The sequence below is a fragment of the Trichechus manatus genome, unplaced genomic scaffold (assembly GCF_000243295.1).
Source record: "Trichechus manatus latirostris isolate Lorelei unplaced genomic scaffold, TriManLat1.0 scaffold00006, whole genome shotgun sequence".
In the NCBI taxonomy this organism is placed as follows: Eukaryota; Metazoa; Chordata; class Mammalia; order Sirenia; family Trichechidae; genus Trichechus; species Trichechus manatus.
Genome location: NW_004443942.1, coordinates 9663274 through 9680754, shown reverse-complemented (window position 1 = coordinate 9680754; position 17481 = coordinate 9663274). Strand labels below are relative to the sequence as shown.

At 49.5% G+C, this 17481-nt stretch overlaps 1 protein-coding gene across 3 annotated transcripts in view; it reads left to right on the top strand.

The window, feature by feature from the left end:
• ABCC8 (ATP binding cassette subfamily C member 8) overlaps positions 1 to 17481 on the top strand; it is an 84940-nt gene that overhangs the window by 58528 nt on the left and 8931 nt on the right. For all 3 annotated transcript variants that reach the window (XM_023736635.1, XM_004369685.2, XM_012557090.1), the window contains 13 exons: positions 1 to 33; positions 1641 to 1676; positions 2469 to 2567; positions 3915 to 3999; positions 4719 to 4799; positions 6131 to 6268; positions 7823 to 7948; positions 10293 to 10392; positions 10611 to 10852; positions 10946 to 11112; positions 13187 to 13256; positions 14161 to 14318; positions 16256 to 16348. In XM_023736635.1, the coding sequence (XP_023592403.1) occupies positions 1 to 33; positions 1641 to 1676; positions 2469 to 2567; positions 3915 to 3999; positions 4719 to 4799; positions 6131 to 6268; positions 7823 to 7948; positions 10293 to 10392; positions 10611 to 10852; positions 10946 to 11112; positions 13187 to 13256; positions 14161 to 14318; positions 16256 to 16348 (1428 nt within the window). The remainder of the gene's footprint in view (positions 34 to 1640; positions 1677 to 2468; positions 2568 to 3914; positions 4000 to 4718; positions 4800 to 6130; positions 6269 to 7822; positions 7949 to 10292; positions 10393 to 10610; positions 10853 to 10945; positions 11113 to 13186; positions 13257 to 14160; positions 14319 to 16255; positions 16349 to 17481) is intronic.

The following is a 17481-nucleotide window of genomic DNA, read 5'->3' as shown; positions in this document are numbered from 1 at the left end:
CCTTCCTGACAGCGAGACGGGAGAGGAGGCCAGGTACAGCCTTGGGGCTGGGTTGGAAGTGGACCCGACAGAGGGTAGGGACTGGGTGTGGCAGTGAGGAATTCTGTATATGGATTCAGGGTGTGCAGCCTACTTACTTTTCAGAGGCACAAGTCTAAGGCATGCATTCTCACTGGGAGAAAAAATCTTAGACATTACAAGGTTTGTGACCCTCCAGAGTACATACATAGATATACAATGTATCTGTGGTATTCAAATTTCATGGCTGATAAAGTCAGAAAGTTGATTAGTAATGGTTGCCACGGGCAGGAGGGAGGGGAAAAAAGAGGGAGTGACTGTTAATGGGTACAGGTTTTCTTCTTTGGGTGATAAAAATGTTCTGGAATTAGATAGTAGTGATGGTTGTACAACTTTGTGAATATACTAGAAAATACTATACTGAAAATAAAAAAAAAATCATTGCTAGGGAAAGACACTTTACAAACAAAAATCTATAAAGGCTCTTTAGGAGGGGTGAAAATGAAAAAAGTTGACAAGCACTGCTGTAAGGAGATGAGATGGGCATCCTGTAGGCCAAACAGAAAAAACAAAAACAAAACAGTCTTGTTACTTTATATTCAATGTGCAGATCTGAAAAATCCAAGTGAAATAAATAGATTAATGAGGTTCTGAGAGCCTCGAAACCCTTCCTACTGTCACCTCTTCCCAAGAACATTTGACACACACTAGAAGCGGGTGAAGTCAGAACTGGGAAGGTTGATAAAACTTTGTAAATAAGTTTAAGCCTCTGGCCTTCACCCTCCAACACCAAAGAAGTTTCACTTCTTTTGCCTTTTCTCTTACCTTGTCCCAAGTGCCAGGGTATGATGACAAGCCCAGACTCTCTAGTCATAGTGATCATATCACCTGAGCCAAAAATCAGACCTCACGGTATGGCACAAGTATGAGAATGTGGATGAGAACAATGGGACAGAATATTTGACACGGAAATAGTTCAAGGCAGGCCAGGGCACATGGGCACCACAGCTGATGGCACCTTCTCTGGCAGGTCCCCCAGATCCCATAGCTGTGTTCTGACAGGGCCACGTAGGACTGCAAAGCTCGCCTGAAGCCCTTCTAGCTCTAACTGCCACCCCGAGTTCCATCAGCTGTAGGTTCCCACCCACACAAGCAGACTCTGATGTCAAAGGCCTGGGCTGGCCAGAAAGCACTCCCTGTCTGAGCTGTTTGTGCAGTGTGTCAGCCTGAGATGTCAGCCTGTTCATTTGGGCCCAATGCAGAAGCTGGGTCTGGAGGAGCCACACTTTGGGCCTCATACACTTCTGCCCCAGGAAATTTTTTCTGCCAAGAGCCACTGGCGCCTTTCCCACATTCTCCCTCTTACTTAACCAGGTTCCCCAGGGCTCTCCTCACACACCCATAGGCATATTCCGGATGCCACACAGGTTCAGGCAGTGGAGGTCCCCCCCAGATGGCCATGACCCACTCCCCACGCCCTTCCATGTATGTGTGGCTGCAGACTGGCCACAAGGATGATAAAGACACACTCATGTTTGGGTTTGAGGGAGCTCAAAATGTTCTTGGAGGACTCGGTCCGCTCACATGAAGCTTGAAGGTGTGTGTTTCTTCCCCTGCTGCAGCCCGGAGCGGGAGACATCGGCTTACTCGGATGTCAGGTACTATGTCCTGGGATTTGTCCTCCAGGACAGGCTCGTCAGAGGGACTCTCAGGCCTGAAGAGCCTGTAGCTCTGGGGGGCAGCCCCCCAGTCCAGGTCCTGCTGCTGGGAGAGGCTTGGGAGGGGCTCAGGACTCTATGGGGTAATGATTTGGAAGCCGCTACTGCTTCTGTGCACCAAGCTGCTCCCTCCCCCCAGATCATCTCTATCTCATAGTCAGTCGTTTTTCACCTTTTTTTTGTCTTCAAAAACCACATCACGCTAATTGTGGTTTCCTTGACTCTTTTAAAAACATAAACAAAGAAAACTTGGAGAGTTACTTGCTGCCTTCAAAGTCCAGCCGTCTGAGGGGCTACTGAGGAGGAAGGACGGCAGGGTTGAGTTTTTACTTGGTCTGGTGGTGCTTTGAACTCCTCCCTTGCTACACTTTGAGCCCCTCCATAGCTCTGTGGAGAGTCAGGGAGAAGAGCAGACTGCAGGAGTGGGGCAGGCCAGGTGTAGGGCAGGGAAGGCCGAGGTCCTGTCCTCCAGTCAGCTGACCCCCTCCGACCCTCAAAGTCAAATGCTTCACCAAGCCTCTCAGGCTCAGGAGAGGGAGAGGCCACCAGAGACCACACAAAGCAGATTCCGACTGCGTCTCCCCTTCTGAGCACTGCCCCACCCCCTTGCCCCAGCCATTAAAACCTTATGGAGTGCACTTCTTCTGTACATCAGCTTGACAACTAACTGCCTCAGAGAGCCCCTGAGAATGCCCTCCTCCCTCCACCCTCTCGCTCTCCTTCTTTTTCCAGGAAGAGAGGCCCTGTGGCCTATGCTTCTCAGAAACCATGGCTGCTAAATGCCACTGTGGAGGAGAACATCACCTTTGAGAGTCCCTTCAACAAGCAACGGTAAAAGTCCCTTAGAAGGAGGTAGGCTGGGGGAGGGAGGACTTGGTCATGGCAGTCGTAACCAGCCTGCCTAGTCCCCACAGCCTCAGCAAGCTACCTTCCCCCGCCATCGATCACCCACGCCTGGCCATCCTGCTCTCCGGGCTCCTGGTCTGGTTTCCAGCCTGTTCCGTATGGTCCATCTGGAAACAGATCCAGATGTGCCCGGGCATTCGGGCAGCCCAACTTGTGTAGAGGAGAGGGTAGGAAGGGAGGGAGATGCCGAGTCCTGTTTGCCTTCTCGTGAGGCCCCGGAGCTGGTGGGAAGGCTGACCCCACTCTCCACGATTCTGCCTCAGCCCCTGCCTGACCATCCTCTTTGCCCTGCCCCCATCCCCACCCCAGCTCCAAGGCTCGTGCATTATTTTCCCTCCAATGATAATAATGGCCAACACTGAGCGAGCTCTTACCGTGTGCTGGGCACAGTGCCAAACTATTTGTATGTGTTATCTCCTCTAATGCTGATGACAGCCTCCATAGGCAGATCCTATTATTATCCCCAGTGAGTCCCTGGGTGGTGCAAACAGTTAAGTGCTCAACTACTAACCGAAAGGTTGACAGTTCAAATCCGCCCAGAGACAGCTCAAAAAAAAAAAAAAAGCCCTGGTGATCTTCTTCCAAAAGGTCACAGCCATGAAAACCTTATGGAGTGCTGTTCTATTCTACACACATGGGGTCACCATGAGTCAGAATCAACCCAATAGCAATGGAGAATTATTATCCCCATTTTATAAAGAGGAAACCAAAGCTCAGGAAAGTTAGGTAACGTGCTCAAGGCCACCCAGGCAGTAAGTGACAGAAATGGAACTCAAGTCCTAGGCTGCCTAACACCTAAGTACATGCTCGTCACCCAGACACTCTGATGCCTCCATGAACCCTGGCTGGCACCTGCCCAGGCTAAGGGCTGGCTAGGGAAGCATAACAGGCTGGGCAAATATTTGACCAGCCATCATCATTAGTGCCTAAGCCAACCAGCAGTGATTTACCCCAGCAGTGCCCTAAGCATAGGCTCTGGCTGCAGCTTTTCCCACTGCACAGGGACCATGGGGCCCCTTTGTCATTTACTTGGCATATTTGTTCCCATCCAATTTCATCCTTCAAATATTTAACTTGCTCCAAGACTGTGTGAGGTGCTGACCTCAGCTCTTTTCTAGCTCACATGGTGTTTGCTTGCCCCCTCATGGGAGGCCCATTAAAACCATTGCTCAGCCCCTGCACAGCTGCCCAGAGACTAATGACCCTTAGCAAGTGCTCAGGCCCAACTCTGCCCAGGCCAGTCAGCTGTGCCCCTGCCCCCACCCACTCCAGGTACAAGATGGTCATCAAAGCCTGCTCCCTGCAGCCGGACATCGACATCCTGCCTCATGGAGACCAGACCCAGATAGGAGAACGGGTTAGTAGCAGCCTCCAAGGGGTTTTCTCAAAGCCGAGACCCCAATCCTCCTCTGTTCCCCATGCACGGGTCTCCCTCCTCTCCACCCCCACCACACCCCAAACTCTTCCTCAGGAAGAGCAGGTAACTGAGAAATAGAAAAGGGGTGAAGGCTAAAGAGTTGCCTGCAGTAGAGTTAAAAATGATTGCTTTGAGCCCTGGGCGGCTGGTGGTTGTCCTTGATAGGTTTTCAGGGCTACTTGATGGGAAAGGCCAGGCTAGAGTTGAGGAGGACTTGACATCTCCTTCGTTCATACAACAAGTGTATATTAAGAGTCCTTGCAGCTCTCTGCTAGGTCCAGAATTGTGTTGTTTGTGTCCACTCTCCAGGTGGGACCTCTCTTCTATCAGCTTAAATAGGACTGCTGTGACAGTCCTTACTGCTAGCAGTCCTCCTTGTGTGTGATTTGAATCCCTACGTTCTCTGTCTTGGTTTTCCCTGGTCTGATGGTCCCTAGCACCTACATGATAAATCTTCAAAGTATTAAGGATCATGCTCCCCACTTCCAAATGAATTCAGTAAGCATGTCTAAGTTCCTTCTCTATGCAAGGAGAAGAGAGGGCAAAGAGTAGATAGAGCCAGGCCTCTGTCTCAAAGAGCTCGCAGTCGAGGAGGGACCTAGACGTGCTTTCCTGGAAAAGCCATGAGGATATGACCTGTTCCTTCTCTTTGATGACAGGGCATCAACCTGTCTGGGGGTCAGCGCCAACGAATCAGCGTGGCCCGAGCCCTCTACCAGCATACACATGTCGTCTTCTTGGTGAGTGCTCCAGTCCAGCTGGCGCTTTCCTTGGGGCCCTCACCTGTGGCTGCCTCCCTGGCTCATTGCCTACACACACACTCCATCACCCAACAACCTTAGGGACAAACCTCTCGTTCCATAGATGTTACCCACTCATCTTATTGATGGGCAAGGGTATACTTACTGAAGCAAGGATAGTGCAAATTACCCACCAAGTACTTCACACTGAGCTTTGCAGCAGCCATGTGGGGAGGCGAGTAGTGGTTACAGGCTGCCTTCCTGTAGGACAGCCCCAGTCGGCCAACACTTATTTAGCCTGTACCATAAGAATGGAAAATACGTGGTATGTGTGCTGCTACTTCCCTATTCATGTCCAGGACAGACATTGCTAGTTGATCACAGCATTCTTTCCCACAGAAACTAAACTTGGCCTTAGAATCCTTCTCAACACAGCACTCCAGGAAGCTATTAAGAATTGAACATGAGATAAAGCTTATTAACTATCCCTGCCCTACTTCATGTCAAACTCTGTGTCAGGTGCTTTGATTGATATTGAAGAATTCTAAGACCCAGCTTTTGGCCTCAAAGGTTTAGAGAAACATAGTTTATCTATACTAGGAGCCACAGCTCAATTTAGGACCCAACTTTGTGACACAGATTATGAGGGGCCTTGTCCAGAGAGTCAACCATGAGGGCTGGAGTAATCAGGGAGGGCTTCCTGGAGGAGGGCCTTGAATCATGAGTCAGTTAAACAGAAGGAAAGAAGGAAACCATTCGGACAGGGGGTTGGAACAAGAAAATTCAGTCCCTGACACCTGCTTTATTCCTCTCCCCCGAACACAGGCAAACACTCCTCACTAAACACACTTCCAAGACACAGGACACTGGAAGGGCTTGTGCTTAGATGGAGAACTGAAGAATAAGTAGGAATTCACCAGGCAGACAAAAGATACAGCAGCAACCCAGGCAGAGGGAACAGTTTGGGCAAAGGCCTGAAATGGCAAGTTCCCTGGAGACCTGGAGCATAGGATGGGGCAAGTGACAGGTGAGGCTGGAAAGGTTGTGAAGAGCTTGGAGTATCATGTTAAGGAGTTTGGACTTTATAGACATTGGGGAGCCATTGAAGGTTCAAGAGTCAGGAAGTCGAATGATTAAATCTGTTTGAGAGTGATAACTGGTAAAAGCCCATTTTAAGATGAGGCAGCTGAGGCCCAGAGAGGTTAGATGAGTTGTCCAAAAGCCACATAACTAGTTAGTGTCAGGCCCTGGACCAGAGCTGCTATAACTGGTTGTTTTTATACTGTTACCCCTCTTCCCATACCTGCTTCTACCATCTTTCCTCTACCCAGGATGACCCCTTCTCAGCTCTGGATGTCCATCTGAGTGACCATCTGATGCAGGCTGGGATTCTTGAGCTTCTCCGGGATGACAAGAGGACAGTGGTCCTAGTGACCCACAAGCTACAATACCTACCCCATGCAGATTGGGTGAGGGCTACTCAGGGGAGTCAGGCTGTGGAGGGCTGAGGAGGGGGCATTCAGGCATCTGCAAAGGAGTCAGTCAGTTGTGTTGGTAACAATCACTGAGGGTCATGAAGCAGAAGAGATTAGCATTGGACAGCTTCATGCAGACTGGGTGGCACTAGACTGGGCAGCTCAGGGAGACTCTGCACAGGCTGGGGGTTTGGTATCACCTAAGACCACTGACATTCCTCAACCTGGCTCGGGGCCCCTGCGGACATACCCAATGCTGGCACCAAGAATTCTCAGAAGGAAGCAGACACTCAGTTTCCACCTTCTGCTGATTCCTACCAATTGATGGCCTATCCTCTAACTTTAGGAAGCTCCCGTTTGGAAGGGAGTAATCCCAGCCTCCGACTTACCTGAAGCAGATGGGTTTCAGTTAGGATCATATGGAAAATACAGAAAGAAACAATAGCAATAGTAATAAAAACTTCAATATAATCAGTAAAATGCAATGTTGTGAAACCGCACATTAACTAAATTTGTATAATATTCACTATGCAGACTTGGATTAATTGGAAAGCACTTCATTTCTAAAATGCAAATTATGTGGCTTTTGAAATCCGGGCCTTGCCTGACTCCCTGTATAAATTTGCCCCCGAACAGCAAAATTTGAGGCCCACTCCCCTGAGTTTAAAACCTGTCCCTGTGCCAAATGACCCTGCCCAAATAAATCCACATGTGATAAGAACCCCCAATGTAAAAAAAGATCAAAAAGAAAAATGCATATTAAAAAAAAAAACTATTAAAACAGGTGCAGAAGGTTTGTTTCTGAGTTTCTATGGTTACCTGAGTGAGGCAGTTCAGGACAATCCTGAGCTGAAAGAAGGTAGACACAGAGGTGCCCAGTTACTTAAGGCATCAGTCAACAGGACTCCCAGCCATTTGTCTCTAAACCCCAGTATGAGGTGGGTAGGAGTGAGAGGAGTAGGTGTGGGGGTCTAAATGAAAAATCCATTGCTGTCGAGTAGATTCTGACTCATAGTGACTCTATAGGACAGAGTAGAACTGCCTCACAGGGTTTCCAAGAAAAAGACAAGTATAAATGATGTTCTCATTGAGTGTTTCAAATGAAACAAGCTTTATTGATTTCAAAGAGGTGTGGCCACATACGCACTTAGGCCAACAGATGTTTTGCTAAGCGCTGGTGGAACCTACCAAATATGCCATCAAAAGTAGCTAAGAGTAGTGTGCAATTATCCCATTAAGTATACGAAAACAACTGCCACTTATGGAGTCCTTGAGGGGGACCAGCTAGCTTGAGCAGGATATACTATTCTGCTTTACAAATAGTGCATCCTACTCAAGCTAGCTGTACCAAATTCTGAATACTGGGAGTACATTGGTGAAGGTAGGTCATCACTTCCTGGCCAACGGCAGAGGGTGAGCCGGAGGCCATTTGTGATGAGGGAAGGGACATGTGCACGACCATCTCAGATTCCTCAGTCAGGAAGGGGTATGACCGCCACTCCCCTTCTCCAGCCAGCCCCTGGACCAGTTTCATGTCTGCCTTTCCAGATCATTGCTATGAAGGATGGCACCATCCAGAGGGAGGGCACGCTCAAGGACTTCCAGAGGTCTGAGTGCCAGCTCTTTGAGCACTGGAAGACCCTCATGAACCGCCAGGACCAAGAGCTAGAGAAGGTGAGTGTACTCTGAGGTCTAGACAGCCATCCCTGAAGGAAAAGTTTCTGCTGGAGCCTTCAGAAAGGACTTCTCACCCTCACTGAGCCTGGAAGCCCCCAAAGGACAAATGTGGGAGCTGGGCATGAACTTGTTGCTAGCAGAAGAGAGCCAGTACCTGTACCAGCTCCCCAGGGCAGAACCAGGTGGGTACCTACCCTTATCCTGAAATAGTCATATACCACTGAGTTACACATTTCAGAAAATCAACTCAAAATTGCTAAGCAAAGAAAAAAGAGGGAGTTAAGGATTTATTGGCTCATGAAACCAAAAAGTCATAGCTTCAGGTGCAGCTGGATCTAGGCAGTCAAACAATGTCATCAAGAATCTGTTTCTCCCTATCTCTTGGCTGTGCTCCCTGCATATTGGCTACATTCTCATGGTAGCAGTGAGAGCCATCAGCATCTCAGGTTTACATTCTCTCAGCTCAGAGCTCAATAAAGAGCCAGAGAGTGTCTCTTTCTCAATAGTTCAGCAGAAGTCCCAGGGTGGACTCTCATGGTCCAGCTTGGTCATGTGCCCATCTCTGAACAAATCATTGTGACCAGGGATATGGAATGTGATGATTGGCGAGTCTTGGGTCATATGTCCACCTGGAGCCAGGGAGAATGATCAGCCCTACTGGAATCACAGATTAAGATTGGGACAAAGTGATCCCCAACAGGGATGTTGGGGTGCTGTGAGCTAATGAATGGGAAGGAGTAAATGTTGAGCAAGACAAACATGGGTTCATCCCCTGTAGCACCTGCCTAAACAGTCCGCTTAGTGGACCCCATTGACCCTGTCAGTCAAAGAGTTAAGTACCACCTGGCACAATCACCGTGTGTCCTTAAGTTCCTCTTCCCAGGTGCCAGGGACACATCCTAAAGTCATGGGAGGAGGGAATGGGAGTGACTGACACTCTGTAGGCATCCTTCCAGGGCCTGCCCCAGAAAGGCTGAACTTGTTCCTGGTTCATTCAGGGAGCTAGTGAGGCACAGTTTCTGCCAGATGTGAGACCTGTCTACCAATGGGCATAGAAAAGCATGCTTGCAGGCTATGATTTGGGGGCTCCTCAGCCCCTCAAATGTCTCTTTCTTTAAGGCTGTAATTTCACTATTCAAGTCATTCTTTGAAGGTTTTTTATATCTTTTGAGAGCAAGAGTGCTTTGTTAAAATGCAGGCACTTCAGCCTCATCACTCGCTCCTCTTGGGCTATTAGCTGTCAACCAGGTGAGCAGAGGATCAGGTGTTGGGGTGGGCTGCTGTGGTGGTGGAGAGGAACTGGGTGCTGCTGGCAGGAAACAGACCCTGTTGATGCATATTGAAGAAGAGGAAGGATAGGAAGAGTGGCTGGAGGGCGCCTTAGAAGGCAACATAGTATAACACACAGGACTGGGTCCCAGTCCTGTCCCTGTGTGGCCTCTCAGGGCCTCAGTTTCTTCTCTGTGAAATACCACCTCCTAGGTCTGCCTGAGGATCAGGTGGACTTCTGAGTGTAAAATGTTTTGTAACGTGAAAGTCCTGCACACACACACACAGATCTTGTTACTAAAATTCCTCTGGTTGGTGTTATCTCTCATATACAATTAGGAGGGTCTCCTGGATTCTCTTCTCCTTTTTATATTTTCCCCAGAGCCTGGCCCCAGGTTATGTATAGCTGCCCCAGGTGTAGGCTTAATCCCACCTCCACAAGGTATTCGTGGTCTCTGGGCTTCAGTTTGCCTGTCAGTAAAAAGGGAATAATAAAGCCAACCTCCCTACGTTGCCATGAGGAATAAATGAAATAACATTTGGAGCTCTTAGCACAGTGCCTGGCATATGGTAGAGCACAATGATCGATGGGAGAGGGGCCATGAGTTATCACTCAATTTGGAACCTGCATTCCTGACTCCTAGCAGCTGCCTCTAGTAGAAACCTAGAACCTTCAGTTCTGCAGAGTATGCCTACCTCCACCCCCCGCCCCTAACCTCAGGCTGTTTGTCTTCTCCCCAGTCTGGCCTTCACCATCTGAGGTCTGCAGCATGACCAGACTCATCATGATGGGAGAGGGCCCAGCCAGGAGCCCTGGACCTTAGCTACTGCTCCTTCTTTCCATGATTTAGGTCATTAAGAGTCCAGATGCCAGTGCCCAGGAGGCCAGGCTAGACCAAGCCCGGCATTCCCCAGCTCAGACTAGCCCATCCCAATACTCCTCTGAACCCTCCCCCAGACAGGGGCAACCTGGGAACCTTACACTGGTCATCACCAGGGCAGTTGCCTCCCACTCTCCTCTCCCCACCCTGTACTGCCTGAGGACATTGACCAGACCCCGTCTGTCTTTCAGGAGACCGTCATGGAGAGAAAGGCCACAGAGCCATCCCAGGGCCTGCCCCGGGCCATGTCCTCAAAAGATGGCCTTCTGCTGGATGAGGAAGAGGAGGAAGGTACAGGCAGTGGGGTTGAGTGTGAGATTCTGGCCTGAGGCCTGATCAACCACGGGACACTAAGGTTTGGGATTCCTGGGTGGTGAGATAGTGAGCCTTTGATGAAATCCTTGTGTGCCTCAATTTTCCCATCTGTAAGTGGGGATAAAATACCCCCTGGTTCATCCCTAGAGGGATGTGGAATGTGAAGCAACAGGGTGGGTCCATGGTGCCTGTAGAGGAAGCGGCTGAGAGCGAGGAGGAAGACAACCTGTCATCGGTGCTGCACCAGCGTGCCAAGATCCCGTGGCGAGCCTGCACCAAGTACCTGTCCTCCGCTGGCATCCTGCTCCTGTCACTGCTGGTCTTCTCCCAGCTGCTCAAGCACATGGTCCTGGTGGCCATCGACTACTGGCTGGCCAAGTGGACTGACAGTGCCCTGACCCTGAGCCCCATGGCCAGGAACTGCTCCCTCAGCCAGGTGTGGCTGGCTGTCCCTCAGCACTGACCGGGTGGGGGTGGGGCTGACCCAGCAGACAGCTCAGGGACCAGCCTCGCTCTCTGCCTGGCCCAGGAGTGCTCCCTTGACCAGACAGTCTACGCTATGGTGTTCACGGTGCTCTGCAGCCTGGGCATTGTGCTGTGCCTCATCACGTCTGTCACCGTGGAGTGGACGGGACTGAAGGTGGCCAAGAGGCTGCACCGAAGCCTGCTGAACCGGATCATACTAGCCCCCATGAGGTACCATTGTCCCCCAGCTGTGGTGGGGCTGTGGGCATGTCACTGTTCTCTGAGCCTCAGTTCTCCCATCTGTAAGATGGGGCTGTATGACCTCTGTTCCTGGGTGATACAGACACTTTGCTCTCAGCTACTAACCTAAAGGTTAGCGGTTCAAACCCACCAAGTGGGGCCATGGAAGAAAGACCTGGCAATCTGCTTCCTTAAAGATTGTTGTTGTGTGCCGTGGATTCGATTCCAATTCATAGTGATCCTATAGAACAGAGTAGAACTGCCCCACAGGGTTTCCTAGGCTCTAATCTTTACTGGAGCAGATCACCAAGTCTTCTGTCTTGCAGGGTGGCTGATGGGTTTGAATCATTGACCTTTTGGCTAGCAGCCGAGTGCTTAACTCTTACACTACCAGGGCCAAGAAAACCCTATGGAGCAGTTTTGTAACACATGGGGGTGCCATGAGTTAGAATCGACTCCATGGCCAACAAGTTTGGTTTGGTTAGTGGGAAGGACCCATGGATATAGTGTGTGTAAAAGTGTCCTTGGTGCAAGAGGCAGAAAGAGACTAGTATTTACTCAGCCAGATGTGCAAGGCAGTTTGTATGGTTATCTCACCTAATTGTCACAACCGCCCTTCAAAGTGAGTGTCTGCAGGCTCTGGGTAAATGTTTGTTTCCCTTCCCTTGGCAGATGCTACCTGCCCATCTCCACCCACGAGCTCTGCTCCCACCCTTCCCCTGCCTCTCTCTTCTCCTTCAGCCAGCCTGCAGGTGCTAACACGGGGACACAGGGAGCTGTTCCTCTTGGTGTGAAAGAGTTTTAAGGTTGCCACTGCCCATTGCCAGATCAGCTGGCCAATTCAGTTTAAAAACATGACAGGCCACCACTGAACTTTTCAGTGTCTATATTTTTGCATTTCCCAGACTATAGAGGCAGTGAAAAGTTCAGTGGTTACCAGGGGGTCAGGAGGAAGGAAGAGGGACAAATAGGTGGGGCACAAGGCATTTTAAGAGCAGCAAAACTATTCTGTATGATAGTGTAATGGTGGGCACATGATGTTATGCATTTGTCAAAACCCATAAACTCGCTGCCATCAAGTTAATTCTGACTCATGGCGACCCCATGTGTTGCAGAGTAGAACTGTGCTCTGTATTTCATGGCTGTGACCTTTGGGAGGCAGATCACCAGGCTTTCTTCCAAGGTGCCTCCAGGTAGATTCGAACCACAAATCTTTCAGTTTGTAGCTGAGTGCTTAACTCTTTTCACCACTCGGGGGACTCCTGTCAAAACTAATAGGACTGTACAACGCAAACCTTGAACCCTACTGTAAACTAGGGACTTTAGTTAATAATAATGTATTAATAAATGTACCGTAGGAATGCAAGATTTTAATAATAGGAGAAACAATGTGCCAGGGGAGGGGAGTACAGGGGAACTCTCTTTCTGCTCAATTTTTTCTGTATACTTAAAACTGTTCTAAAAAATAAAGTCTATTAAAAAAAAACAAACAAAAACCCACAATAGGCCGACAGGTTATCTGGCCCCTTGTCAATGCTAGACTTCACCATCTGACTACATGTTTTACTTTTCAGCCTTATGAGCTGTCTCCATGTCCCACCAACATGGCCTCAAAGTTTATTTATCCTCCACTTGCCCCAGACTTGTGGTTCTAGGTTGGGCTGACTCCAGGTCACAGCCAGAGGGATGACAGCCAGAGTGGCCTTGCAGGGTCAGCCAGCCGACAGGCTGTCCCCAGGGCCCTGTGTGTCCCCAGGAGGACAGCTGCTGAATGAGTCAGGCGGGCCTAGGAGCTGAGACAGGTGGCAGCAGTCACTCATGGGCTTATAGACAGACTGATGAGGGGCTAGCAACCCTTTGGGTGGCTAAAAGAATTCTCAGGGGCACAGGCCAGATGTTTGCCAAACTGCAAAGGTCACCGCCCTCAGGGAGGCAGAACCGGCTCCCTAGACATTCCACAGATGACTTCAGAGACACTTAAATCAAATAAATAACTACTCTCATTCAATAAACAGGAAGTAAATGACCAAACGAATGAGTAACTGCTCTTCTGATTGCCTCTTAGGTTTTTTGAGACCACACCCCTGGGAAGCATCCTGAACAGATTTTCATCTGATTGTAACACCATCGACCAGGTACACAGGACCGTGACCCATTTCCCCCAGTTCAGAGAGAGGCCAAGCTCCTGGGGGCCTTTCCCGCCTGGTCCAGGGTTCCCCAGATAAGGTGATCAGAGCCCCGAGGGGGAAACCCAGTGCCCCTCCATCTGATTATAATGCTGTCTCAGGACCTGGGGCCTCTCTGGTCAAACCTCATAATGAAACCCCCCCCCCAAAAAAACCGTTGCCGTTGACTCGATTCCGACTCATAACAACCCTGTAGGACAGAGTAGAACTGCCCCACAGAGTTTCCAAGGAGCGCCTAGTGGATTCGAACTCCTGACCTTTTGGTTGGGTTAGCAGCCGTAGCTCTTAACCACTATGCCAGTAGGGTTTCCAATAATAAGGCTGAGGAAAACCAGACCACTTTGGCTTTTGTCTGAGACCCCACTGGTTCACTCCAGTAAGGTTCCAGCATATTCTGAACCAAGGTGGCTGATTTTGTAGGGAATATTCATTTTCATTCAGTCTGTATTTTTTATTTGCCATTGTGGTAGATGGTAAGAAAAAAAGCCCTGATCCCTGCTCTAAGGGAGCTTACAGTGTAGCTGGAGAGATTAAGACATGTGCCTGTAATAAAGTGAGGGAGCAAAACATGGTGGCAGGTACACTGAACATAACTAAATACCAAAACATACAGGACCTTTAAGTGCAGTGAGCGGTTAAAAGTTGAAGTGTAGGGCTTGAGGCACTGGACTAGGCTTCATGGCTGCTTTGAAATGTGCCCTAACCCTACAGGAAGGACTTGCCTCCTTAATTAAACAAGATGCTCCATGTGGGAACAGAAATTCCCCTAAGGAGTGTTGAGAATTCCCTGAGGTCTTTTTTTCCTGGAGCTCACCCCTTCCTGGACCTCATCTCCCGCTCTCTCTTCCCCCAGCACATCCCGTCCACACTGGAGTGCCTGAGCCGCTCCACCCTGCTCTGTGTCTCAGCCCTGGCCGTCATCTCCTATGTCACACCCGTGTTCCTCGTGGCCCTCTTGCCCCTGGCCATCGTGTGCTACTTCATACAGAAGTACTTCCGGGTGGCATCCAGGTGATGGCACTCTATGCCAGCCTCAAGTGGGAAGGGGGGCGGGTTGAGGGGTGGGAGATACGTCGTAGTGGACAGCTTGTACATTTATCAGATTAAAAAAAAAAAAACCTAACCTGTTGCTGTCGAGTAAATTCCGACTCATAGCAACTCTATAGGACAGAGTAGAACTGCCCCATATGGTTTCCAAGAAGTACTTGGTGGATTTGAACTGCTGACCTTTTGGTTAGCAGCTGTAGCTCTTTACCGGGGTTCCGGGGTTTCCTTATTAGACTTAGCACCATAAAGGTATTACAGTCATGTTCTTCAAAAAATAAAAATAAAAATGGAAATAGAAATACTCGTAATGTACTGCTCTAATATAACTATCCTTTAGCACACACACACGCCACAGTTAATATCAGAATTATTTCCTTGGGAGTTACGGTCAGGATTGGAATTGCTAGGTCAGGGTGGGTACATGTTTATGCTCTTTTTAAATTTTGCCAAACTGCTTCCAGGAGGGTTTTGTGATTCTAGTGGCCAGGCTAATTGCTAATGGGTGAAATCAGGGGGTTGGTGATCAGAGGGTGCCTGGTGTGGGGGATGTTACAGCAATCACATCTCCCAGCCCACGTGATCCAGGAAACCTTGACTCGGGGGAGCCTCTCACAGCCATTCCTGTTGATTGCGTTTGCCCTCGTGAGGCTTGGAGCTGTTCACCTCTTTCCTACTCAAAATTTTCTAAGAACGTTCTCTAGGAAGTTCTTTCTGGGAATCATTCTGTTTAACTCAAAGATTCAAAGATTTGTAGGGAACATTTTAAGGGACCTTGAGGCCAGAATTTCTCAAACTGCCAGCTAGTGGGTCATGAAATCAGTATTGTGGCTCACAATCAGCATGTTTTGTTTTTTTGTTTTTTAATGAAATAGAGTAGAAAATATCAGACTGTATTCACATAGTAACAGTAAGCTTCGCTGCGTGAAACCTTTGGTCACGTAGGTGTGCATGTGTACTGATGGGCAACGTGAAATGTCTTACTCTGAGCTGTGGTCAGAATCCTAAGTACCTTTCCCCAGGGCACATAGTTGGTTAGAAACTGGAGGGAAAAATGCTGATTAGCAACAATAATAATTAAATTCAGATTCATTTTGGCCATAATTACCTTACCCACAAGGATCAACTTTTGTTAACTGGCTTTTTGCCTGTGTGATCCTGAATCCCCTTGGCACCCGTGAGGAACATAGCGCACTGATATTCACAAAATTACGGTGACTTTTTAAACATTGTATGAGCTGTTCTACAAAGTTCATGTCTTCTGCCAGAGAAGCCGCCCATTCCTCTGCCGCTCACTCTGGCCCTGGAGACGTTTGGTCCAGGAAGCTGCTTCCTCCATCCCAACCTGGCCTCCTGGCGCTAATGCACTTTGTTAGGTGCAGCTGTGGGGAGCGGCAGGCAATTCTGTTGCCATGGAAGCCTCTGGCTTTTCCTCCCCAAGGCGCTTTAGATCCTGGCTTGCGATGTGCAGAAACCTATTGTGGTTGGGGGTGGGGGGTGGTGAGGCAGTGTATTGAAAGCTTTGAGTTTGGTCTTTCGATTCCTCTGACCAGCTGTTTGAAGGCTCAGGTTGTTCACCTGTGAAACGGAACTAGCATTGCCTGCCAGCCTGACCTCAGAGCAAGGTTGTGCAGCAAATGTGCACAGCCAGATAGAGATGTGGTAAGGCAGGTGATGACAATGACAGCGCCTAGCATGCTCTGCTTACTCATTTTCCATGAACTCCTCACAACAGCTCCACAGGGTGGTGCCATTGTCTTGCCTATTCACAGATGAGGAAACTGAGGCCTAGAAAGGTGAAGTCATTTGCTTACCCACTAGTAGGGGGTGGAACTAGGATTCGAATGCTGGCTGAACCCTGAGCCTACCCTCTTAACCGTTCTACTCTGTTCCCCGTGGCACAGGGACCTGCAGCAGCTGGATGACACCACCCAGCTACCGCTGCTCTCGCACTTTGCTGAAACTGTGGAAGGCCTTACCACCATCCGGGCCTTCAGGTGAGTCCAGATTCCCTCCAGGGTTGGGGGTGGAGTGTGGGTGGGGCCAGGGTCACAGGTCATTAGATTTAATTATCAGGGCTTCACTTAGTAAGGCCCAGGATACACCTCTGCCAACCCCTCCTCGGCCCCAAGGCCCACAAGATCTCCACCAGATGGGTCAGCCAGGTGGGCTCCAGCTGTATGATCCAGGAGAAGCCCCAGAGAGAAAAACCTCAGCCCTGCAGACAAGCCCAGGGCCTCTGTGAACTAAGGCGGAACACGAAAAGAAGCAAGGCTGGGACAAGTCCTCACATATCAATGCTAGAGAGGCCTTTAGATCATATGGGTTGGCCCTGAGGCCTTCTACTATTGAGAATCTCCTGTGTGCCAGACACTATGCTGAGTACTTTACATGCCAATCTCATTCATTCTGTACTGCAACCCTAGGTGGTGAGCATGATTATTCCTGTTTCACAGACAAGGAAACTGAGGCTCAGACCTCTCTGTGTAAGGTCCTACAAAGCTCAGACTTGAACATAGCTGTTCATTCAACAAACATTTACTGAGCACCTACCTTGTGCTAAGCCCCATGCCAGGACAGAGATGAGTCAGGCAAGCCCCTACCCTGGAAGCATTTACAGTCCAGACCCTGAGCAGGCCAGGACAAACCCATGTGACAAATACTCTGAAAGAAGCGGGAACATGGGTTGTGGCAGTATAGAAGAGTGGCAGTTGTGGAAGGCTTCATGGAGGAGGTATCATCAAAGCTGAGACCAAAGGATGGGTAGGAGTTCACCCTGCTGGAGGAATTCCCTCAAAACTACAGTGACCATGCCATCCTCCCAACACTCTGAGTGGTGATGGTGGGCTGGACAGGAACATCTGAGGCTGCCTGGGGGTGGAGGGGGGCTGTTACCTAACCTCCATCTGATTTATAGGGCATCTCTCCTCCAGCCAGGCAGGCCAGAGACCCCTGACCCAGATAGTTGGGCTCTGGTTTCTCAGTCTTACCCAGAGAGTGATTCTAGGTTATTTTTAGGATGGCACAGCTGCACAGTGTGGCAGTGACCACTCGACACCAAGCCCTGTGTCTGGAGGTAACCTCAGGGCTCAAGGACCAGCCGAGAGTTCAGAGAGGCTTGCATCTCCTC